This window comes from Stigmatopora argus, chromosome 12 (genome assembly GCF_051989625.1).
Source record: "Stigmatopora argus isolate UIUO_Sarg chromosome 12, RoL_Sarg_1.0, whole genome shotgun sequence".
Taxonomy (NCBI): Eukaryota; Metazoa; Chordata; class Actinopteri; order Syngnathiformes; family Syngnathidae; genus Stigmatopora; species Stigmatopora argus.
This window is the reverse complement of record NC_135398.1, coordinates 6,999,073-7,024,675: the sequence shown is the minus strand read 5'-3', so window position 1 is coordinate 7,024,675 and position 25,603 is coordinate 6,999,073. Positions and strand designations below refer to the sequence as shown.

General features: G+C 41.4%; 1 protein-coding gene across 1 annotated transcript in view; it reads left to right on the top strand.

Annotated features, from left to right (window-relative positions):
* LOC144086209 (receptor-type tyrosine-protein phosphatase S-like) overlaps positions 1–25,603 on the top strand; it is an 82,053-nt gene that overhangs the window by 55,266 nt on the left and 1,184 nt on the right. Inside the window, exons 12-37 of the mRNA XM_077616060.1 lie at positions 560–761; positions 2,029–2,165; positions 2,912–3,056; positions 4,446–4,763; positions 5,475–5,668; positions 5,786–5,812; positions 6,712–6,829; positions 6,979–7,638; positions 8,358–8,452; positions 9,134–9,387; positions 10,601–10,688; positions 10,837–11,055; positions 11,930–12,087; positions 12,641–12,652; positions 12,892–13,004; positions 14,775–14,872; positions 16,707–16,830; positions 17,993–18,168; positions 18,460–18,579; positions 19,816–19,970; positions 20,045–20,330; positions 21,202–21,380; positions 22,672–22,798; positions 23,462–23,587; positions 24,729–24,883; positions 24,969–25,104. Coding sequence (XP_077472186.1) covers positions 560–761; positions 2,029–2,165; positions 2,912–3,056; positions 4,446–4,763; positions 5,475–5,668; positions 5,786–5,812; positions 6,712–6,829; positions 6,979–7,638; positions 8,358–8,452; positions 9,134–9,387; positions 10,601–10,688; positions 10,837–11,055; positions 11,930–12,087; positions 12,641–12,652; positions 12,892–13,004; positions 14,775–14,872; positions 16,707–16,830; positions 17,993–18,168; positions 18,460–18,579; positions 19,816–19,970; positions 20,045–20,330; positions 21,202–21,380; positions 22,672–22,798; positions 23,462–23,587; positions 24,729–24,883; positions 24,969–25,104 — 4,422 coding nt within the window. The remainder of the gene's footprint in view (positions 1–559; positions 762–2,028; positions 2,166–2,911; positions 3,057–4,445; positions 4,764–5,474; positions 5,669–5,785; positions 5,813–6,711; positions 6,830–6,978; positions 7,639–8,357; positions 8,453–9,133; positions 9,388–10,600; positions 10,689–10,836; positions 11,056–11,929; positions 12,088–12,640; positions 12,653–12,891; positions 13,005–14,774; positions 14,873–16,706; positions 16,831–17,992; positions 18,169–18,459; positions 18,580–19,815; positions 19,971–20,044; positions 20,331–21,201; positions 21,381–22,671; positions 22,799–23,461; positions 23,588–24,728; positions 24,884–24,968; positions 25,105–25,603) is intronic.

Sequence of the window (25,603 nt, the reverse complement as noted above, 5' to 3'; positions counted from 1 at the left end):
CAGGGATTGTGCCCCCCCTCTCTGTCCCCCCCCCCCCAACGCATCAGTACCATCCCCATTCACTAAAGAAGTACAAGGTCATTGGGCTTTCTGCTCTAAATAAAGAGCCCTCCCTCCGGACCCTTATTTTACTTTCAAGCCTACCTGGCCAAAGTGCATTGAAACATATGAAGATTAAATTTAGACTAGCGACAAGAAATGGCTGGTAGAGGTCACGAATAAGGTCGGTAAACAAACATAGCGTCACGGTGAAAATACAATTTGTATACGAGCGAGATGTTCATCCAACCTTCGGCAGGGCCACGTTGTGACAATGATCCCCAAACGAGTCGAGAACCACAAACCTGCGCGGCCATCTGGATCGACGTAAAACCATAATTCATGGATGACGACCTTGGCTGGGATAAATACGAGTTGTTTGGATGCCGAATGAAGGGTTTATAGATTAGCGTGCATGCAAGACAGTGAGATTAAGCGGGAGACCACTTGTCACACGGCTCAGCCGAGGCTGATCTATAACACCCAACACGCTATCCTTCAATCTCTCCACATGTTGCAGGTGAAGGGTTATCGCGTGTACTACACCATGGACCCGTCCCGGCCCATGAACGAATGGAAGATCCATAACGTCCAGGATAGCGTGATCACTACGATACAAAGCTTGGTGACGTCCGAGACGTACACCCTCCAAGTCCTGGCCTTCACCTCAGTCGGAGACGGGCCTTTCTCCGACCCGGTCCACGTTAAAGTCATGCCAGGAGGTCAGTGTTGCGCACATCGTCTCATAATTGCACGGTGCATAACATATTTTTTTGCTGTCAACTGGAATCTTTGACTGTTCAAAATCAATACGTTTCAGGAAACTGGAAAAATTTAGCTAAAAGTCCTTAAGTTTGAGTTTAATTTCTTTAATAAGGGACATATTTCTATTCATGTTAATGAACATAGAATATATGTAAAAATGTAAGATTGTAGCCGAGGGCAAATTTCCATCTTTAGTCCCTAGAGTTACCTCACAAGGAATGTTTTATAGAAAAAATGAACAAAAAAACATGGATTTAAAAAAAACAAAACAATTATTGCAAGTTGCTCTTTTTGGTTCTTATCGCCCAGGCTCCGCCCACTAAAGAATCTTCACATAATAGATGTCACACCCAGAATCAGCTGCAGATTATTGCAGTCTGCTAGCATGCATTCTCTTGTTCCCGTGTGACTGGCCTGTTATTTTCTCATCATGTACTATCTAGCACGGCATTAGAAAGCTAGTTTTTGGTTGTGATGTCACAACCAGAATTGCTTAAAAAAGGGCGTTCTCCTGATGCATTGTTTTGGGTGTCATAACTACAAAATGGTCAAATGGATACCACATTTAAATAGCAAATTTGCTTTCTACATATATTCATCACTTACCTACAAGCACGGAACCACTTGAAGTCATCTAAAAGACCAAGCAGCTTATTCAGATGACAAGTGGAACCCAGCCGCATTGCGATACTGGGCGTGACTTGTCACAACATGTGCATCCTTCAAATGAGTAACTCGCCCAAGCCGACACTTAACTTTGTGGAGAGTCGGGGAATAGAAACAAGGATTAACAGGAGCAAAAAAATCAGCATGTTCAAAGTACTCGAGTCACGACGACAGTGGTTGCAGAAGTTGTAGAAAGAGATTAATGCTCGCAAATCTGTGATGGAATTACCTGTTAAAAGTCCCTTGAATATTTGAGACATTTGTACCTGAACATTCTGGCTGTTTGCAGCTGATGCTAGCGGAGAAGCGTGTGGTTTAAGTGAAAATATTTGAATAGTCTGGTGAGAGAAGAGCTTTGTGGTTACAACAGTGGGGACTCTAGCAAAACGGTGTTTCAAAATTGATTTAAAACAAAGCTGTTCTCCAATGGTTCAAATTTTGAGTGAAAAAAAAACGTTCTTAATCACTGGCAAAACTCAGCAATGCTGTCTTTTTGTGCCCAAATAGTGGAAATAGAAGTAGAACTCAAATCTGAATGGCTGTTATTTTCTTCTCCAGTTCCAGGACAACCAGGAAAGTTTAAAATCGGAAGGGTGACAGACACCAGCATTGAACTTACCTGGGAGCCGGCATACACCAAGGAGGGCATCATCAACTACGAGCTCCTTTACAAACCTGTCAAGTATGGCAGTTTGGTAAGAACCTGTCTACGTACTGGAGAAAATATATATTTTTAAGCACTAGACAATTTTTTGTATTTTTCCCTATGACTCAAGTCAAGAATTCTATCTCGTATCTTTTACAAGCCCCGTTTCTTACTTTTGTATACTTCAAACTCTAACCCATTTTTCTGGCCCTGCTGTGCTGATGTCAAAACTCTAGACTCGCCTCACCTAAACACCCCAACACGCTGCACTTTGAGATTAATACTACGCCTCGCTAACATACTCGGACAACGGTCTGAAGCATGGCTAATAATAATGGCATTGAATTATTAAGGCGCCTAGTCATAATAAATAGCCGCTGTGAATTTACAGCCACAGAAATAGCAGTGCTTGCAATATCAAGCAAGCAATAGCCATTTAGGACTGTTGCTACAATAAATTAGCCGGCATTAGCTATGTCTGCTGCAGTGGAGTATCGTTATATCACCAAAAGTTATGAGAATTAAATTGGAATATTTTTTAATAGACACTCATTTGAAAATAAAAATTCCATCACTTTTGAATCCCTTCGGTTGGCCGAGTTTTGCGTCTATTTGCTAGACGACAGGCATTTTTAACAAATGACAGCTTTTTAAAAAAAAAATGCCTAACACCCCCTTGAACGGTTGTTTAATTTCACCGACGATGCGTGAGAAGGAACTCCAGAGACCCGACTGTTTGCACCCAAGCAATTAAATGGTACATTTTCTCATCTGGTGGCTCTCCTTCTCTTGTAGGAGAAGCTAACCTTTGGCCCACGGAATTCCTACACGGTGGAGGGTCTGAAAGCCAACACAGAATATTCCTTCTCCCTGGCGGCCATCTCAAACAAAGGCATCGGTGCTTTCACCAACGAACTGGTGCAGAGGACATCGCAAGCCAGTACGTCTCTCTTTCTTTGGGATCATATAACTATCAACCCACGTGTTGTCGTTGTATTATGTTTCACCTTGCACACAAATGTCACGAAAACGCATAGTGACATAAATTGCTGTTGATGCTCTCTGACCTTGTACGAGCTGGAAAAAGCGCGACAGGATCTGACCGTTGACTCCTTTCTCAAGTCATGTGTCCAAAGCTCACTCCCATCCATCCATCCATCCATCTGTGTTTTTAACTGTGACTTTTTTTTTTCTTCTCCGCTCATCCTCTCCCTTTTTTACACAGCCAAAACATCACGACAGATGGAGACGCAGTGCCGATTAATGTCCGTGTCTTCCTCCTTTTCACTCTGCCTTCACTTCTTCCCCACTATCAGTGTCTAACATCTTTGAAATGGTGTGATTGATTGCCAGTTATTGGCTAGCAGGCAGAGGAGAGGAGCTTTAAAGGATAGTGGGTTCTCCTGCTATGTTTTTTAAATAAGTGCCAAAGAGTCTGTGAATTTCTTTGGATTATTATGGGGATTTACATCATTATCTTTCTACTTTTTAGAACCAGGAGTAGTCAAAGGAATATGGTGGTCGTAGATATATATTTTTTTGTTTACCTTATTTTCATGCGTGGCATTCTTTAATAACTCCATGCCACTTTTTTTAAATATTTGATTATCCACAGTTTTCTAATCTGCAGTAACTTTCTTTTGGCTTCCAATTGGCTTTATAAAAAATTTAGAGGTCATCATTTTGGCTTGCGCTTGGCAGCCTGGGACTATATTTAGCTCTAGTCTGGATTTAAATGGTGTAGTTGGTGATGTGGTGTTTAAACACAAAATTTCAGAAGTATATTTTGATTTAACCTGTGTCCTTTCACTTTTGCCTCACCAAAAAGATGAAAAACAATGTGAAAGAGAAGCTAAGCTCTAAATAAGCAGACCATTTCCTGAAGCAGAATGCATTTCCCAGGGTGCACTTTGTTATCGCCAAGGTTTGGTGCACATCTAGATTGTCCCCTGAGGAAAACAGCACGGTGAATTTACAGCTGAGTGGGCAGATACTTGAATCTGTCAGCTAGGAGTCTTTGACTCCCACACATGCGCACATACTGTACACTCGTCGAGCCCAGACGTCTCCACTTTAAGTTGTCTGTTCACGGTCAATACTCTTGTCTCTGGTTTATTTTATTAAGCGTTATGCTTGTACACCAAGTGTTCGCTTTGCTCTCGTTCCCGTGCTTATCTTTCAGATCGCTTTACCGTCGTCGCTTATTCTTTCCTTGCTTCTTTTTTTTTGATCCTATCCCCTGTGCTTTTACTTATACTCTTCCCCCCTCTGGATTTTCAACCCCGATTTTCAAACGCTTCACCGACTGCCCTTCCCCTTGTCCAATCAGAGCCCTCAGCAGCACCCCAGGGTGTCTCCTGCGAGAGCGCCAGCTCCACCTCGCTGAGAGTTAGTTGGAGGCCACCGCCACTGGAGGGCCAGAATGGCGAGTTGGCAGGTTATGAGCTGAGGTACCGCAGAGTTTCTGGGGCAGGAGGCAAAGGTCAGGGCCAGGAGGTGTCTGGGCTTCTGATCCCAGCCCAACAGGAGGACACACTAGTAGAGGGCCTGGAGAAATGGAGCTGGTACAACATTACCATGGCAGCCACCACTTCTCAAGGAACTGGACCAAGCAGCTTGTCTGTACTCTGCAGGACAGATGAGGATGGTAAGACTACTAACACATTCGTAAATCGGGAAGAATTTCCAAAGTGAAACCCCTGATATTTGGACTGTGCGGGGGAAAAAAAATCACCAAGTTTCCAGACCAGCGATTGTAATGGTGTCAAGTGGGTTTCAAGTCGAGGCCCTGTTAAGTCATTTCTTGGCATGAGCAAGTTTTAAGTCAAGTCAAGTTTGCTCAGTCGTGACATTGAGCCACACATTTGCCACTTTGCACTGTAGTGCAAGGACAATACTACATTCATGATCATAATTGACAGATCCAAATGTAATATTCTTTGGACCTTTCCCATGAGAATTGCTTAATGAAGTGGCCTCTGCAGTCCACATCGTTGAATGGCCGCAAGCTGCTAGCCTTGCACGCACTACAAAAGCAAAACAGATGGTCCACAACCTGAAAATATGGATTTACAATGTAAACAGGGATGCCTTGTCAAGTCAAGTTGTTCAAAAATAAATCCAGTTAAACCAGGTGAATAGTAAAAAAATTAAAAAGGAGTTACTTGTCAAAAGTTTTAACCCAACAAGTATCTAATGAAAAAAAAAATTGCGGTTTAAATCGGATTTGACTCAAGTCATTTGAATCACGCTTAGATTATACAAAGAATTATAAATCAAGGGGACTAATCCATGCACTTCGTACGGTCCTGATGTTGATATTCTGTTAATGATTAACCATTGAATTTTCCTTGTGCAGTTCCAAGCGCGGCCCCTCGGCACATAGACGTCAGCCCTTTCAATTCGTCTGCACTCCGGGTCACTTGGCGGTCTGTGTTGCCAAGGTTACGCCAAGGTCAGATCCGTGGTTACCAGGTGCACTACAGCCGTGTTGGCGGCAGTGAATCTCGAAGCCTTCCTTGGATAAAAGACCTCCTGCTGGATGAGTCTCAGGTGACATCATCGTGGAAGAATTTCTAAACGTAATGTCAATTATTTGACGTTTTTGAGTATCCTATTTTTATCTCCTGTCTGGGTTGCCTATCTGCCGTGTCTCGCCTGGTGGTTAAGATGGTGGAGGATGATTCCACTCAGTATGTGAGTGCACACTCTAACTCTCCATGAACTCAATATTAATATATACAGAATTAGAAAAGGGCTCAAGATACCAGTGCAGACCTCTTCGAAAAGACTCAAACTGTGAGCCCTTGTATGAAATCATTCAGTAAAATGATCCTTAATTTCTTCTGGATCCAAAAGAAACTCGTAGAATCAGAGATGTACAGCCATCCCTCAATTAGGTCAAACTCAGATTATTAAAACTGTGTTTGAAGACTGAGCCAAGTTTTGGACGAATGTGTTGTGTACAATGGTATTTTGTTGTTGTGTAAAATCTTGAACAGATTTATAATTACATGATAGAATCTTGTTAAAGAGTCCTAAAAAATACATGTTTAAGACTCACAGACGCATAGCGATTGAAATTGTGCAATGAAAATAATTTACAAAACGGTTTCTCTCTGCTTAATTGAAACTGATGAGGTCATCGAAGGCTGGGATTCTGGGCCATGGCATATGACTCAATGGAAAACAGTAGTCGAAACTCTTTGTGTTTATCGTGCGACGAGTCGGAATACAAAATTGAAATTGGGTCAGAAAAACAAGCATTGTAAGGCTGCGAGAGCGTTCGACATGGAAAAATCTTGGGCTTCATTAACATCGGATCTCGGGCGTTGGCTCAATGGTAAATATCCTACATTTACGCCTCCCGTCTTTACATAGCAGCAAACATAGTGATTGAAAAACTGAAATATTCAACCCAGTATTCTTTTTAATACTGCACTTTTGACAAGGACGCCGGCTAAAGCCTTGTATTGGTTCCGATCCGTTGTTAGCAGTTTTTCATTGGCAACATGTCATTTCTCACTTGGTCTTCGTAGTCTTAGAGTTAACCTTCAGAGGTGATTTTAATTGGCATTGCATGTTATCCTTCACAGGAGATGATTTTGACAGGCCTGAAAGTAGAGGCCATGTATGCTGTGTCAGTGGCAGCGTACACCACCAAAGGTGATGGAGCACATAGCAAAGCCAAGATGGTGAAGACCTTTGGAAGGGGTAAGCACGCGCTGACTGTACGTTTCTGAAATGAGTAACTTTCTCTAAATATTGTAAAGGGAATTTTAGCCGCAGCAGCAGCAACATTAATTTAAGTACTACAGTTCATTACTAAAACTAATTTTCTGCTTCTGCACTGTCGTTCGCAGTACCAGCCGCCCCTTGCCTGTGGGTGCATTCGGGATTAGGTCCATCGGTAGTGCTTCGATGGGCTCCTCCACTGGAATGCGCAGCGTCAGGCACTGATGGCCAGAGGCTCCCTCCGGAAATTCTGGGCTACCGCCTCCAGTTTGGCCTGAAGAATACCTCCCTGGAGACCACGATGGATTTCATCAAAGAGAGAAACTTCACAGTCATAAACCTCTCCCCGGGCTCCTCCTATATCTTTTTACTCTCTGCGAAAAACCGAGCAGGTTATGGAGATGTAGTACAAAGCGAGATAACGGTTCCCATCATCCCACCCTCGGGATACCCCAAAATATCTGATTTTGTAAACGCCACTTGCTGCTCCCTGCAGCTTTCCTGGTTTCCTCTTGACAAAGAGGAGACCAACGGCATTATCACGGAGTACAACATAGCTTACAAGGAGGCTGCAAGCTCCAAACCCTCCAGCGTTCCCGGCGCCTTTTTATTACCGGCCCTCCGTCCCCACCCGCACATGGTCACGCTACCGGCAAGCCATTCTAGCTGCACAATTCTGGGCCTGAATCACAGTACGGCCTACGAGGTGCAGCTCAGAGCCCGCAACAAGGCAGGGCCCGGCCCCTTCAGCCCCACTCTCGTGTGCCGAACCCTGGCCTTTGAAACAGGTAGAGTTGGCCTTCGGACCCCGGAACTTCCCTTCATCCAAGCACCGGTTCAACCTCGCATCTCCCCCGCTGGACTTCCCCCCCCCCCAAACACTTAACTCAATAAAGCGCGAGCCAGTTCTTGTAAATTGAACTCCCTCCACACCCACTCCTGACCCTTCCCTTCTCGCGATAAACCTGAGCAATGCTGAAAATCAGTCCGAGGGAGGCGACAAACCCCTCAACCTCCTCCACTCACTCACTTACCTGCATCACCTCCCCTTCACCAATGGGAAGAGGCTGAATGTTAATGGCTGTTTGCTTCAAGAGCACTGCTTATCACATTCCCTCAGGTAAAAGTCAATGCAGGGCATCAATATACAGTATCTAATCCCAAAGGTAAGTGAACAGATGGGATGAAGGGAAAACCCGGGCGATTTGTTCCGATCCGATAAACTCCACTGACGCGTTATCTGGAGTCTTTGTTGACGTGTGGACTCGGAAGGGTGACAAACGCAACCTTACACTCGGTGAATGTGGCATGTCACATTCCTGCTTTCGTGCTGTCTACTCTGTTCCTGCCACCATCCACTCTCCTCATCGCCTGTCCATCCTCCTAACCACTTCGTCTCACCTGACTGACACCTTTTTTGCCTTTCCAGGTTCTCAGCGGGGGAGTCAGAGTCGTTGCTTTAAATAAAAATGCTCCACTGAGTGCCGTTTTTCCTCCGCTTTTTCAGACGTCCCGAGGAATTTTTCCGTCAATCTGGCCACGAGGACTAGTGTTCTTCTGACGTGGGAGTTCCCAGAGAGCAGCAACCCGTATCGCTTTAGCGTAAGTCCATCGTCTAAATTACCAACATGCTTTTACTGATGAAATTAGTCACCAGGCAGCTAACGGACACAACATTTTACTACGTAGTCCATCGGGCAAGACATCAAATTTACTATCGTAATATGGACCCAGGCTCCCTCACTGTGGAGCAGTAGACCCATCTAATTTCTCCCAGCCATATCACAAAAAGTAAAACTGTCCTGTAATGAACTCTGAAAATTATCAGCTGGAGTATTGTTGCGATTCCAAGTAAAAGTGCGTGAAATACAAATTCAAGATGCAGTCCCGTCATCACTCACTAGTTTTAGTCGTTCCATTTTTGTTTGCTACACTCAAACTGGCTTCTACATTAAAGTATTTACGTATTGGCAAAAGAGTGTTACATTAACACCAATTTTTTCCATTTGTTTTTCACCAGAAACAACTAAACATTTGCTAGTCTTGCATAGGAAAAGCTCTCCAGTGAATGATTAATGCAGCAAACACACAAACAGAGCAGAAACCCTTTAGTAATGACGGAAAGTAGAACATACACATACGTGTATAGATATTTTAAGTCAGTTGAAGACTAATGGACTGTCTTAAAAGGCAAAAGGGACTCTCAAATGGATTAATCATTATTAGGATTATCAATACACTCATTATCATTTTACATGCTGACCTAGCTTACTCTTTCCTAAGGTGGAATATAATCGGCAAAAGATGGAGGTGGATGCCCGCTTGAAGAAAGCAGTCATCCCAAACCTCCAACCCAATACCAGCTACGACTTCAAGATCACCGCTCCCGAAGGCAACATGGGAGGCCTTCGCCACCGTATAACCGCCAAAACGTCCCCGCCAATAACCATCCGCCGCCCCGAGATTGATCACACCCGGGACACTGAGACTACAGTTACCATAATTCTGCCATCGCTGGAGTCTCGAACACCTATCAAGTAAGACTGAATTTGGAATGACTATCACTCTTTGTAGAACGCAAGACATTGCTGACCCACCAGCATTAGTTTTATCTTAAAATGAAAAATAATTAGTCGGTCATCAACATAGAGTAACTACCCCTCTTTTACACTCTGATTCTATTTGTATTTTTTATGAGAGGCTTCCAGCCTGCAGCCATCTTAGTAGCCGATATGTATGTGGACATCTTTTTGCTTCCTATTATGTCGGTGTGTAGGTTCACATAGACGAGATGCTCAAGGGAATGTCAACTTTGTATTAAACCTGGCAGCACATGCAATCTTGCCTATGGCTAACACTACATAATAGACATTTTACCAGCTCTATGCCCACAATGTTTAACGGGTGCCTGAGTTCTATAAAATAAAACATAACTCCATCCGTACTGGAAAATGTAGTATCCAGGCTAGTCGATTTTAGCTATAGGTAACTATTTGTTGTAGAGGTAGACGTGGGTCAAGTGTTTTGGACGCCTACTCGTGCCAGATAATCTGTGACGTGATCTATGTGTGCAAATGTGTATTTATGTGCAGTGCAGGGGTGTCCAAACTTTTTTCTCCAAGGGCCGATTGCGAAATAAATCACAGGATGGAAAGGCCAACTTAAAAACAGGGGTTTCAAATGAAACAAACTTTGGAGAATATAGACAATTTATTTGTGAAAAACAAAATTTTGTGTTGTCACTAAGAAGTGCAATGTAGTTGTAATTTAGGATTCTTGTGCAGGCCATGGGCAATTATATTTTCATTATTAACTTTGGGCCAATAAAAATTGGGCAGTAGTTTGTATGCCCCTGCTGTAGTCAGAGAGGCACAACTTATATCGGTTGCTATAATTATTTGTCACTATTTTAGCTGAAATAATAATAATTTGAAAAATAGTTTGATGCTCCAAAAGTAGAGTATATTAGAAGTTACTTCATTTAGGGGCTACTTATCCACATTTGATCAATTTTCTGCCCATCGCAAACCAGTATTTTCCTGCCTGACTCGCTTCACTACACTAATGTACATTCTGCGTGTCAATTTTAATCATGTAATTAGAAACATATCCCAGAATGTAGTATTTGGATTGCAGTTAAAGGATGCTCTAAAATAGATACAGTGGAATTTATTACAAAAGACACTTAGAAATGTCTCTATAATGTGTTCTGATGAGTGATTCCATGCTTTTTTTTTTTCTCCCTCCCAGGAATATTTACGTTGTTGTGGTTCCACTGAGGAGAGCCCGAGGCGTCATCAGACACCTTAAGAGCCCAGACGAAATGGACCTGGAAGAGGTGCGAAGCACAAAAAAATATTGATTTGAAAGGTTGAGAGGACCCATGAACACCCTCGCAAGAAACGAACGCGTTTTTCAAATTCCGAGTTGATACAAATACGATATTAGTCATATTGGAAGTGCCATTTTTTCTCTCCTTGTCTCAGCTGTTAAAGGACATCAGTCAAAAGCAGAGAGACTCTCGCCAGCAGAAGCAGGTGGACCTGCGCCGTGCCTACATCACGGCTCGCTTCACACCTGCCACCCTACCAGCCTTCTTCACCTTGGGGGACCAGCTGGACTATGGGGGGTTTGAGAACCGCGCTTTGGAGCCTGGGCAGGAATATGTCTTCTTCATCCTGGCTGAACTCAATTCTACAACAGGGGTATGAAACGCCTACATGTCAGTTCGGTTTTTCTATGTTTTTTTTTTTCCTTTTTCTACCGCTTGTTGACCCCCCAGACCCCTCGCTCCCTCCCACTGCCGAGCAGCAAGCTGTCACTAAGCATTGAGATCAATACGGCCTCACAGCTGTAACAATAAAATTCACGTCAGTCAAGGTGTAGCCAGCAAGAGGCAATAACCTTCATGTATTTCCATCAACAACACTAATAAAGATTGATTGGCGGCAAGAGAAATGTTGCCTCTTTGCAAGTCATAGAAATGGAAAGATGTAAATAGTCAGCTCCAGGACTTTGTATTTTTTGGAGAGACTATTTCAGCCTCAGGCTGCTCTCTAAATGTCCAATTGAGCAATTAACAACATTTCATTTCGTTACACTTGTACAATCTTAAACGCCTCACTAATTATATTATGTATGCATCGTTTAAAATGTTGCGCAAAAAAAGTCATAACACACCAACAGAGAGCGGGGGCGCAATAAAATTATATTTCACGCTATTTTCTCTATAGTGTAAGAAGACATTCTAATTAATTAAATTATTTTCAGAGTTGGCTGCCTTATCATTTCATCAGAACGCACTTGGAAATGATTTTTAAAGTCTTTCTCTAAGTTATCTAGCATTAAATTGTTAAAAGGTACATTCAAATTTTGGAGTAAAAAAAAGACAGTTTAATGTTGAATTGCAATGATAATTCATAATTATATTAAAAATACACAAGTCCAAAAGCATCCTATTTTATTGTACCTACATAATGTAACATAGATCTCATTTGTGCAGTATTTGTGAACATTTAACAACTTGGACAACAGGTTTTTTTATATTAACTGATATTTCACTTGCTTGCTTTTTAGCAGAAAATGTACGTGGCCAGCCCTTACACAGATCCAGTGATTGCCCCTGATTCAGACCCCCAGCCCCTGGATGCAGGTGACGGTCTCATCTGGGTGGTGGGACCGGTGCTCGCGGTGGTTTTCATCATCTGCATCGTCATCGCTATTCTACTCTACAAGAAGTGAGTTGAACTGAAGAGTCCCATGACAATACTGTAACTGCTAATAAATAGCATTGTTTTTAGAGCTGCCGCAAAATGCATTGCACGTGAAAGTCAAGTCATTCTTAACGATACATTTTACTTCAATGAATGATGATTGACGAAAATTTTTAAATGATTAAAAGATTATCTATAGTCCTCCAAAGTTAAATGCAACTTAACTACTTAAACGACATTGTTTGACCTTCCAATTCAACCATTCTTTCAGATTCCATGTGGCCACTATTGTGCAACCACATTTTAAAAAAATGCTAACTTTTCTACCAAATTTAGGGCTTTTACACAACAAAACCATATTTTACGACCAGCTCGGAGTGATATTTCTTTCTAAACTTGCTTAAACCGTGCTTTTATTAAATGTGTTCCAGTTTGAAGTGCGCTCAACCTTTATTCTTCGGCATGTCATCCAGCTTTTGAATACTAATGCTGCATATTGATTTTTTTTTCTGTCTCTTTCCTTCCTTTTCTATTCCTTAATTATTCCCTTCCCGGACTCTTGTTCTTCTGGAAACAGCAAACCTGACAGGTACGATTACACCAATGTCAAGTTTTTATTTATTCATTTTTCTACTTTTAACCTTGTACCCGAGGCAATTACAGAACATAACTCCACGTTATGGTACACATAGAATGTCGCATCTGTTCATGTATGTGCACCGAGTCAACAGTGCAAGCGCTAATGACGTGTCAGTGCTGACTCTAATTTTCTCTGGCTGGATTTTGGCGTGTGCTAATTGCTCACTTCGTAATTGCTGTCTGGAGCAGCAAGCGCAAGGAGTCGGAGCCAGGAAGCAAGAGTCTTCTGAGTAATGCCGAGATGATGGCCCATCACGCCACAGACCCGGTGGAGATGAGACGAATTAACTTCCAGACTCCAGGTATGAAAATACACCTTCCCAAATGTAGATTTTCTTCCTAGCAAGTTGCACCTAATACTTCCAATTCAGTCATCAGTGACCATAACAGAATGTTGAAAACATTAAAAGTCCCACAAAATACACAACCCAACATAAAATGTCATAGGGCTAATGAAGCACATCATACAAAAAGACAAGACATATTCTTTAGCCTCTGCAAAGAGAAACTAATATTAGTGAGCTGTGTTTTAAAGGTAAAATATTCATGAGTGATAGTAATCTTAACTAAACCAAAAAAACTACAGTTATATAGTACATGGTTTTTCATAGGCTGGTAGAAATTATTGCCATGTCCATTCTTTTTTCAGAAAATATTTCAGAGTGATCGAAGGACAAAATTTTGCCTCTGCAAAGAGCAACTAATATTAGTGAGCTGTGTTTTAGAGGTGAAATATTCTTGAGGAATAGTATTCTTAACTAAACCAAAAAAAAACTACATTTTTTTTGTAGGCTGGTAGAAATTATTGCCATGTCCATTCATTTATCAGAAAAGATTTCAGAGTGATCGAAGGACAAAATTCAACTCGTATCTGAAAAGGCGCAGAATAAACTAATAAAAAAATACTTTGTCACAGCCCCTTTGGCTGTATTCCATATTCAAAACTTTCTTGCCTGACATGAAACAACACTACCAATCACGCAAATGAGCCTGTACCCTTGTGGTCAGCCTAGCCACTGTCCATGTTGTACAGTCACAGCATTACTATTGAGTCACCAAAACAGAAAAAAACAAGCATGTCCACCCACGGCAACCCTTCAGGGATGTTCAAAATGAGGAAAATCTACATTCTCGGTCCCTTTTGAATTAACTTATGATGCAAAATAATACGAATGAGGTTGATTCTGAGGCACCTGTGAAGTAACTTCATTGCATCCTCTGCTCTCTGGGAGATCCGGAATTTTGCCGGTTACGTAGAGCATGGTTTCTGTGTGTAACCTTCCAAAAAAACAGCATTCTTTTATGAACCGCTGATGCGCACAGTGTCCTTGTTGAAAATGAGACGCGTTTCCATGGGCGGGAGCTGAGGATGAAGGTTTCTGATCCTTTTTCTATGCAAAGTGAAGACTATACAATCAACGCACTTTAGCCACTCTCTTCCATCATGAGCTTTTTTACTCTGGTGTGACAGCAGCCTTGAAGTACCCGCTTTTCATCCCGGGAGATTTGTGTCTCCGAGATGTCCTGAAAAGATGAAATTTGCTTCCCGCTGATGATGTCTGAGGTCATTTAAAGCGTGACGGGCGCATTATGTTGCGATTACCTGTGGCTGCCGAGTAGCAAAATGAAGCTGCCAGACATTTTCTGCCTGCATTTGATCGCTGAATCCCAACAATTTAAATTGAAGCCGCGCTTCCGCCAGCTGCGAAGAGACACAATTCGGCGAGGTGGCTTCCTTTTGTTTACGCATGTTCAAACTCGGCTAATTAGTGTTCTGTCTGTGTTTGTTTTGTCGGCCCGTCTGCTCCTCTGATGCCACACCGAGCAATTTATCAAAGAAAAAAAACAATTTCAAAACAAACACGACTCGCCTCACGTTGCACACGCGCACGTCTCGCCATTGATTTTCTGCCTCGGCGTCTTCCTTAATGATATGTGATGTTTTTCGGTCACGCAATTATCCTCACATCTTTGTGTGAGTGACGGTGACCCGCGGTAATTTGGGTTATTTGGACGAAGCGGCGATGACCTCTGACCCCCCTTTGTTCTGTGGCACACTTGCTGTCATGCAGGAATGATGAGCCATCCTCCGATTCCCATCAACGAGCTGGCCGAGCATATCGAACTGATGAAAGCTAACGACAATCTCCGACTTTCACAGGAGTATGAGGTGAGATGCTTATTTATTATTATTTTTTTCCGTGAGAATGAATGAATATGCTCCTTTTTGTTACTCCTATCTGGGAGAAAATACTGAGGATGTTTCCAACTTCTAAATTGAAGTCGAGTCACACTCAAGGTTTTTACTTGTTTGAGTGCTTCTGACGACGCTGGAATAAATGTTCCTTCGTCCCTCCCAGGCAAAATGGATTGGACATTTTCACAACAAAACTGGCAGCCAATGAGATGAATTGTTGGAGAAATTGCTCTAAGTGCTCTGTGTTTACATCCGTGACCGGACGTTTGGTCGAACGGACGTTTGGTCGTCGGGTTCGCTCGCTGTCAAATTATGACACAGTTTACTGTTGATATTTTGATATTAGATATTTAGATATTAAACTCTCTCTCTTTCTCATGATTATAATTTTGAGAGCTGGTTTCAACAGTAACAACCCGTTCTACCAAATGTCCGTTCTACCAAACGTCCGGTTGACCAAACGTCCGGTCGACCAAACGTCCGTTCGACCAAACGTCCGGTTGACCAAACGTCCGGTCGACCAAACGTCCGTTCGACCAAACGTCCGGTCGACCAAACGTCCGGTCGACCAAACGTCCGGTCGACCAAACGTCCGGTCGACCAAACGTCCGAGTACCGTTTACATGGGCACATTTATTAAATGAATTAGAAGCCTGATCGGAATTAGAATACTTTGTGATCCCATTTTGAATATTTCAAAGCAATCAAGCTCTTTCCGATGAAAATTTGATTCCGAACACGAGGGATGGATCAGGTCGATTCGTAATCCAATCAGTGCGCATGAAAACACTGTCGTTTCAGTGTGTGTTCATCAGTGTACACTTGCAAGACTGAATTGATCTGTTTCTGAAACCAACAGGTTGCTGGGGATATTAAAATAGCTTACCATTTTTAAAAGACGTTACAAAAAATATGCAAAATAACGTTTAACATTTTTGGGGGGACAAAGAAGTCATTACTACTTTGTCTTCTACCACTAATTCTGATATATTTGATCAATCTGCGCATTTCCAAATAATAATAATAATGAATAAGTAATTTGTTCTGAGCAAAAGTATGTTGCCTGAGCACACAAATCCTAATTGAATCAATATTTTTAGTGTCCATGAAAATAGTATACATCCAATCATAATTATAATCCGGCCAGTTATATGTAGCCTTTGTAGCCATTTCTATAAAATTCCCTGAAACATCACCCCTTCAAACGGCAAACGAACGTGTCTATCACGTCTTTCAAAGGTCTGAGCAATGAGGCGCTCTAAATTGGCTACACATCCATGTAGCTTCAGTCCACGTAATACATGAAAAAAGATTCTCAAGTGCCTAACTTCAATTTGAAATGCATAACTTAACAAGTCTTTTCAGGAATCTGCATTTTCAAGTATACCAATTGGTTTGTTTCTGAAAGAAAAGTGATTTTTCTTTTTTTTTAATTTAGTCTGCGCATGCCTCTTATGCCATCGTCTCACATTGCACACCATGATGGTAACCTAAAAGAAAATACAGGCACCCTGAGATATAAAACACAAATAGATATCATAAATGTTATTGCACTTAGTAAACTACAGACGAGTGCACTCTGATTGTTCCAGTCCATGGGTGTTAAGCCTTTTAAGCAATCCCCTCATAAAGCTATCGTCTATTTAACGTGTATCGCTACGTGCGCGAAAGCTCATGATTTATTCAGCGGCGCATTTTAGAACGCTGCTAGTTTTTCGAAGCCGGTTATTATTCCACATCAATAAATGCGCAATCAAACAAAGGCAAGCGCCAATGTTATCATGTGCATTGTGTTTCTCGTTCACAGTCCATTGACCCTGGGCAGCAATTCACCTGGGAGCATTCCAACCTGGAGGTCAACAAGCCCAAAAACCGCTACGCTAACGTAATAGCGTACGATCACACCAGAGTCATCCTGGCTCCCATTGAAGGTAAGCACGAGCTGGCAGAACAGAGGATGTTGAAGGGATTGGAGCGCTGAAGAGACAGGCTGACGGATGGAAAGTCAAATTGCAGACACGGCTCCTCAGCCAAACAAGCTTGTTCCGATGCAACCACGGGCCAGATTTAATGTGCAATTCATGAGCGTACAGTCGTTGGCTTCTCCGCCACCAATCCCTCTCTACGAAGATGTCAAACACATTTTCGTCACCGATGCCCTCGCGGCGCTGCGTGAAAAAAAATGAAACTAAATGTGTTTTCTCAGACCTCCCCTTTTCATTTTGCAAGAAAAACATATTCATAATGAATATATGGAGGATCTCAGAATGCTGATTTTGGTAGTATATTTGCATTGGGAAACGTTCTCCACAACATCAGACAATGATGCAAAAGAAGGAAATAGAACCTTTATATATTATAAGTAATGTGCAATTTTTTGGAAGCATTCATTTTTGTAGCATCGGTTTATGACAACCACCAACTTATTCTAAGAACATTTTTTGACAAAATGGTAACTTTTGGTCCCAGTTTGAGGAAAAAAAGCAACAGTAGTGTTTTCTTTCTGACCACATCAGATAAAATACATTTTGTACAGCTTTTATGAATGGATTAAAAGATATTCATGCAAAGTCGGTTTTGCACAAGAGAGAAAGGCAATACTACCGGAAGAGAATTCAGTTGAAAATAAAATGAGGCAACTCATTTGTAATAAATGCATAGCCATGGACGAACTCATTACTGGAAGAACTGAATTACAGTATGAAGGTGTAGCCATATTTATCTATAGGATAACAGTAAAGCAAATAGAACACATTATATATAATTACAGGCCGTAATATTCCTTGGAAAATAAAATACATGCACGAATGCAAACCAAGATGTCATCTATTTGTAAACCAATTGACAGCCAAAATCCAATGTGTTCCCCAAAGAAACCGTAAAACGGTTTGTGACAAAAATGACTTAAACACCTTTCGCATCCCTGTTTGACAAATCCGATAAGGATTTTCTCAGGACAGATTGAATCACAGACGATAGATTATATTTACTAGTGGGTATTAATCATGTCAAGTCACGGATGCACTGCACTGTTTGCCCTTAAGACAGAGTACAGACAAGCTGAAATGCTCCTCCAATGTGTCTCGTTTGAAGGTGTCCTGGGAAGCGACTACATCAACGCCAATTACATTGACGGCTACAGAAAGCAGAATGCTTACATCGCCACCCAGGGACCACTAGCGGAGACGTTTGGTGACTTCTGGAGAATGGTGTGGGAGCAGCGGGCCGCCTCTGTTGTCATGATGACGCGCTTAGAAGAGAAATCACGGGTAGGTTTTCTCTCACACACATACACACAATGCTATTTTTGGTAGAAGTCGTCTCTGATATGGGCTGCGGGAATACATTTGACCATAGTTTTAAGCACATTACAAATTTGCTCATTTTGAAAAACCCACTAGGATAGGTGTGTGTGTGTGTGTGTATGTTACCAAGTAAAGACCTGTAAAAAGTCCTGCTAAACCATAATATATGAACTTTCAGGAAATACTGTACATTTTCAGTTATCTGCATTGAGAATTTGGCCCATTAAAGTCAAAACCTTTTGTTTATTTGTGTAGATAAAGTGTGACCAATACTGGCCAAATCGAGGCACAGACACATACGGAACAATCCAAGTAACCCTGCTGGATACAATGGAGCTGGCCACATTCTGCGTTCGCACCTTCTCCCTTCATAAGGTAATCAATCTTGCAGTCCAATGACCTCCTGCAATTTCCTTTTCTTTAATCTACACTCATATCTGCATGAATTTAATAAAAAGGCATTAGTCAGAAGCAAAAAAATCGATTCAAGTAATCATGAATATCTGGATATTGATGAGTAGCATCATGACACAGCGAGTTGGCAGAAAGGATTAGGTTGAAATGGCTAAATCCATTTTTTCATTCATTTTCTGAACCGCTTATCCTCACAAGGGTGCTGGAGCTTATCCCAGCTAATTATGGGCACCAGGCGGGGGATGCCCTGAATCGGTGGGCTGCCAATCGGAGCCAGGCAACCGTTATTCATACCTAGGGGCAATTTAAAGTCTTAATCCAGCCTACCACGCATGTTTTTGGGATGTGGGAGGAAACCGCAGTACCCAGAGAAAACCCATACAAGCCACAGGAGAATATGCAAATTTCACACAGTGAGGGTCAACCTAGGATCGCCACACAATTGCTAAATTTTGCAACAAAACAGGTTGTTTGCACGATCGTAAAATATTAGTTAAAACTGGCCATGTTTTCCGAAAAGTAAAAGTAGTTAGAAAATGAAGGGGGAAAAAACATGTTGCCTTTTTTATGACTTGTTACTTTGCATTTATTTGCTCTAAAAAGAAAGGGCGTTTTAGCCTAGATGTCACGACGAGTCAAAGCAGGCCAGCGCCCGTCCGTCTCTTGGGGGATGAGATTTGACCACTGCTAGAAGAACTCGTCGCCGGCCACCACACTAGCCTCCGTCCGTCTCTGTGGCCTACTTGCAAACACAGAAACTAGGCCAACGGTGGCTTTTAAGTATGCTATTACTTTTTGACATTTGATTTAAAAGTGTTTTGGAGAATGTGTTTGGAAACGGACAAAATAGGAGGTGTTAAACCAAGTACTCATTCAGTACTATCTGATGCATTTTCTTCATTTCAATTTGGGAACAGTGCTCAGACAGTGTCCAACAAACAAAAAAACACTTTTTTTAAGCCTTTCTACACCATTCTATGCATGAGCCTAGTTGGGCTTATTTTGATGAATTACTAAACATGTTCTTCTTGAAATAACTAAATAACAGAAAAAAATCTATCTCTCTTGAGTGTGGGAAATTTTGTGGAGATTTTCCTTTGAGCGCTAAAATCAGTCAAAGTGTTATCAAATGGCCGGCAATATCAGGTCTTCCGTTCTGTTGTGTATTCCAACATTTCTCTCCCTCTCTGGCATCAGAGCGGCAGCAGCGAACGAAGAGAGGTGCGTCAGTTCCAATTCACCGCCTGGCCCGATCACGGCGTTCCGGAGTACCCCACCCCGTTCCTCAACTTCCTACGCAGGGTCAAGGCCTGCAACCCTCCGGATGCTGGGCCCATTATCGCCCACTGCAGGTACCCGCACGGACAGGATAAAAAAGCCGACCGAGTACGTGAGACCTTCTTGACATTTCTCTCCTATCGCCAAGTGCCGGCGTGGGCCGCACCGGCTGCTTCATCGTCATCGACGGCATGCTGGAGCGCATCCGACACGAGCGGACGGCCGACATCTACGGCCACGTCACCCTGATGCGCTCGCAGAGGAATTACATGGTGCAAACGGAGGACCAGTACAGCTTCATTCACGAGGCCCTGCTGGAGGCCGTGGCCTGCGGGAACACGGAGGTGGCAGCCAGGAGTCTCTACTCGTACATGCAGAAGCTGGCCAAAGTGGAGAGCGGCGAACACGTCACGGGCATGGAGCTGGAGTTTAAGGTACGCAATGTGATATTTTAAAAAAAACACACGTTCAGGGTCCAATTTGGTTTCATTTCATCCAAATAAATGAACACGTTCATCAAATCAAATGCACTTTTTGGAGAATTTGCGTGCGGATGTTTTGCTCTCCCGTGGGTCACTTTCTGTACAATTTGCATCATCATCCGTTGATTTTAGGGCGAGACGTCTAATTCCTTATGACTAATGTACATATCAAGGAGTGGCCTTAAACCGAATGTTATGATTGTTCGCTATTTTTCAGTTTTTTTTTTGTGCAGTTAAGCTTTTTTGTGTGTTTTGTATTTTTTTCTGTTTTATTTGTTTGCCTTTGTAGCAGATTTTAACACGTTTTCCGTTTTTTTTGTTCAGTTTTATTTATTTTTATACTGTTTTCAGGTTTTTGCTGACATCGTTTTTTTGGATCAGTTTCAGGGCATCATTCTTCTTGGTTACTACTTCTTCTAGAATTTGGACCTTTTTCAGGTCACTTGCTGTTAATATCAGCTATTTTTATCTCCATTGGAAATGAACAGGTGCAGTGCAAAAAAGGGCATTTTTAGCAAAAACTGTATACCTTGATCTCCTGATTTTTTTTACATGTAAAATATGTGACTTTGACATAAAAGGGCAGAGATACATTGAAAAATTTGAATTGTTTTTTTCCATTTGCAATGCCAAAAAAATCCAAAAAGTGAAGGGTGCAAATATTTTGAGGTCAACTTTGCAAAGCAAAGTATATCCCCACAACGACATATAATAATAGTTGGTTAGTTAGTTTAGTAATTGTGGCTTGTTTCTCTGCATTTTTATTTATTTTTGCATTCAAATCCACTCCTTTTTTTTTTTTTAAATGCTTCTCTCATCGCAGCGACTGGCCAACACCAAAGCCCACACGTCCCGCTTCGTCACAGCCAACCTCCCCTCCAACAAATTCAAGAACCGACTGGTCAACATCATGCCCTACGAGACCACTCGTGTGTGTCTCCAGCCGATCCGAGGCCTGGAGGGTTCCGATTACATCAACGCCAGCTACATCGACGGTTACAGGTATGCTTACTTGAAGGGAAACATTAATAGGACCCGGCCTGGCGTCCTCTGACGACGGCTTGACGAGTGAACGGATCGGAAAGCTTTTCACCACAGTGCTTGCGCCTGTCACATCCCGTCAGCTCCGCTGTTACTGCGTATACGTGTCTTGTACTGGCTGTCCATGTCTAAAGATTGAGGGCGAAGATGATGATTCAGGCGTCCAGAATGCTTGGACACTCGCTTTGACTGTTCCACTTTTGGACAAATGCTGTGCTTTTAAAAAAAATATTAAAAAGTACCCTTAGAATGTACAGTCATTATTCACAATATAAGGTACAATTAGGGAATCTAATCAACTCTATTGCAAGAGCAAGGATTAAAACATATAGAAATAATGTTTTTTTTCACTTTCTTCTTGTTTTTACGAAGATTCTAGAATTATGGTACGAATATGTGTGTGGTATTCAGAGGCAAATTAATTTTGATCTTCAAGAATTTCTTCTTTTGACACTTTTGGGTATTGTAAAGATTGTAATCTTTTTTCCAATATTGCTAAAGATTTGCTTATGACTTTTGACAGTTTTTTTCGTAGATTTTGAATGTATTCTTTTATATTCCATTTTTAAAATCTAAAATGTTACAATTATTTTGGTTTGTTTTATATTATATTCTGTATGTAGCCTGTGGTGTTTTTTTTTTAGTATCACAAGTATAGTTGTTTTTTATTTTGTTATATCATAATACCTTGGAGTAAAGATATATTCATATATATATATATATATATATATATATATATATATATATATATGTATATATGTATGTATATATGTATATATGTATATATGTATATGTATGTATGTATATGTATATATATGTATATATATATCCATATATATATACATATATCCATATATATATACATACATATATATATATATATATATATATATATACATATATATATATATATATATATATATGTATATATATATATATATATATATATATATATATATGTATATATATATATATATATATATATATATATATATGTATATATATATATATATATATATATATGTATATATATATCTTTTGGGACATTTAAAATGGCGTCTTCCTTGTAATATTACTACTTTCAGAGTATAATCTTGCTCATTTTTTTACTGAACCCAGTCCCACTCTACTTCTGTATTTGAATGTTGGTCATTATAGTAGTACTTGAAAAGCCAATTACTTATTCACATGATTAGTGGCTGAAACGTTTGAGAATGAGCGCTCTAGAACATTGTTCCTTCTTGATTTGTAGGCAGCAGAAAGGCTACATCGCCACCCAGGGTCCGCTGGCAGAGACCACCGAGGACTTCTGGCGGATGCTGTGGGAGCACAATTCAACTATTGTGGTCATGCTGACTAAACTGAGAGAGATGGGCCGGGTAAGAATATCGCCAAATACACAAATACTGTAAAGCAGTTGTGCAACTTTTTTCCCGCTTTTTCCCCACATGCTGATTCAGTAAGTTTTTAGACTCCTAGAACAACATCACTACACAGAAAAAGTCAGTCACTAATGGGATCTCATTAGTATTTACACGTACATGCAGCTACACCTGCACACTCTAATGGGATCCAATACAAGAGTCAGCAATTTCACCTTTAAAAACATACTGAGCATTATTGTTTTTGATGGACACATTTGGAAATAGTCCATTTTGCATGTTACTCTACCTTGATTTATTTATTTGTTTTTTAAGAAGAGTTTAGTTACATTTTCTTTTCGGCTTAGGCCTCATTCAAATGGTAAAAAAAAACAGCATTAATTTTTGTGTGTGTCATTTTCAAAGCTAATTGTCCCTTACATACATATATACATATGTATAATGTCTATATACAAATATACATTTATAAACCATTTTATTAAGAACCTATTTGTAGCTATCATTATTCCTGAAACATGCTGGATACATTTTTTCAGGTAGAATTATTTATATTTTTGTAGTTGACACAAAATTAGCGAGTGAGAGGTTATCTAAATAATAGCACTATACACACAATCCAAAATGTCCAGCATTAATGCCTGTGTTTATTTCATATCTCAGGAGAAATGTCACCAGTACTGGCCTGCTGAGCGCTCCGCGAGGTACCAGTACTTTGTAGTGGACCCCATGGCCGAGTACAACATGCCCCAGTACATTCTGCGGGAGTTCAAAGTAACCGATGCCAGGGTGAGTGCATGTTCTGCTTGTTTCAGTTCTCCTTTGCGCGTTGACTATTGCATGCTCCAACCTACCAACCGTGTCCTATCGACCCGTGCTCGCTCATTTGTATGTAAACGCGCCGCCTGAGATCACTCATTCGGTCATGCGACGATAGTTGACAGCTCAGGTGCGTTTGTGTCCGCACGTCGGTGTGTGCGTACGGATGCCCGTCATTGATAACTCCGGTTAAGCCTGTCCTGCCCAGGCGCCACTTGGACAGATGCTCTATTGATCTCCATTAAAGAGGAGGCAGAAAGGCTGAGCGCTGGAGAAAAGATGTTATTGCCTTCAGTGTGGCTGACAATAGCAGACGTTTCGGCTGACGATCCCGGTCGGGTCAGATAGCTGTAATCATTAGAAGCCAAGAAGGTAATTGCCAGCCGGTGGATGGCGCAACAGTTGCCGTGACGAGAAATCCCTTTTTTACTCATGATAGTCGGGGATTCTGTTTCCTCAATGGGAAATTCTTTGCTTTCACACTTGAGTAGCAAAAAGGACTCGCCGGGTAGAGAAAAATTAATCATAGCATTACGAGTAATTTGATCACATTAAACACCGTTAGATGTATTTGCCCACATTTATCAACAAGGCTGACATCTGTTCCATTACTCAAAAGCAATTTGAGTTCACCCAATTTACAGCTTCATCTTCAGTGATTCACATTCATGGCGGATTGCTTTCATTTCCGCTCCTTTGGATTGCGCTCCACCTTTTCTACAATGAGGAACCGAGAGCTCAAAAGGGTCCGACGGGGTCCGACAAACTGCAATTGGCAACCCACCTGAACCAACTCAAGCTGTCCAAGAATCCTGATAAAAATCCTCATCTAGTTCTCAATTTAATTCTATTATGGTGAAGTTCCTTTACAGACCGTTGTAATATTTGATTTCATGACCCAAAAACTTCATCAACTTTTGTGTTATATTTTAAAAAATGCACGTTTGATAATCATCCCTCTATTTCTTCTTGAATTATCGTGAAATTCCTGTCTGACCTCTGTAACCTTTGACCTCATCACCTTAAAATTTCAACCCTGCCAATTTGTTAATAATCTCCTGAAACCAATGCAAAACCAAATATATATATATTTTTTGCCCTCTAATTTCAGGACGGCCAATCACGAACAGTCCGCCAGTTCCAGTTCACCGACTGGCCCGAGCAAGGTGTGCCTAAATCTGGCGAGGGCTTCATCGATTTCATTGGTCAAGTTCACAAAACTAAAGAGCAGTTTGGCCAAGATGGGCCAATCAGTGTTCACTGCAGGTGAAAAAGCATTTTATCCTCTTTGCTGACCAATCCACTGGCTCCTGGGCTTTTTAGACATTTTGTTGTTGTTCTTTTTTTGTAGTGCTGGCGTTGGTCGGACAGGGGTCTTCATCACTCTGAGCATTGTGCTGGAGAGGATGCGCTATGAAGGAGCAGTGGACATCTTCCAGACTGTCAAAATGCTGAGGACACAAAGACCGGCCATGGTGCAGACTGAGGTGCGTCTACGTCGCCTTCCATTCATTTACTCTTATTTTTGCAGCAGGTGTTTTTCGTCTGAATGAAGCAATCTGGTTCTTTTAGGCAAAGATAACGCTTGCAAAATAAAATAACGTCTTCTCTCAATTCAGTAGGAATCATCCAAAAGCCCCAAGGATCGAATGGATCTTTACAAATAGGTTTTAATCTTTACCAAACCTACACAAATTATTCCACAAGCATGGCTGCCACGCCACAGATTTTCCATAATCAAAATATTTTCCCTAGGAATGATGTAAACTGCAATGTTTGGATATTTCTATCAACAGGTATCAAACATTAATGGTATCTTTTCTTTTGCCAACAAGAGCATCCCAGGTAAACTTTTTTAGATTAGATTAGATGAGATTAGAATTTTATTTCATCCCGTATTCTGGAAATTTCCTTGGTTGCAGTAGCAAGACAGACACAGAAGAAGACAATGTAGACCTAGGTCAAAAAAACTGGAGCCACACACAG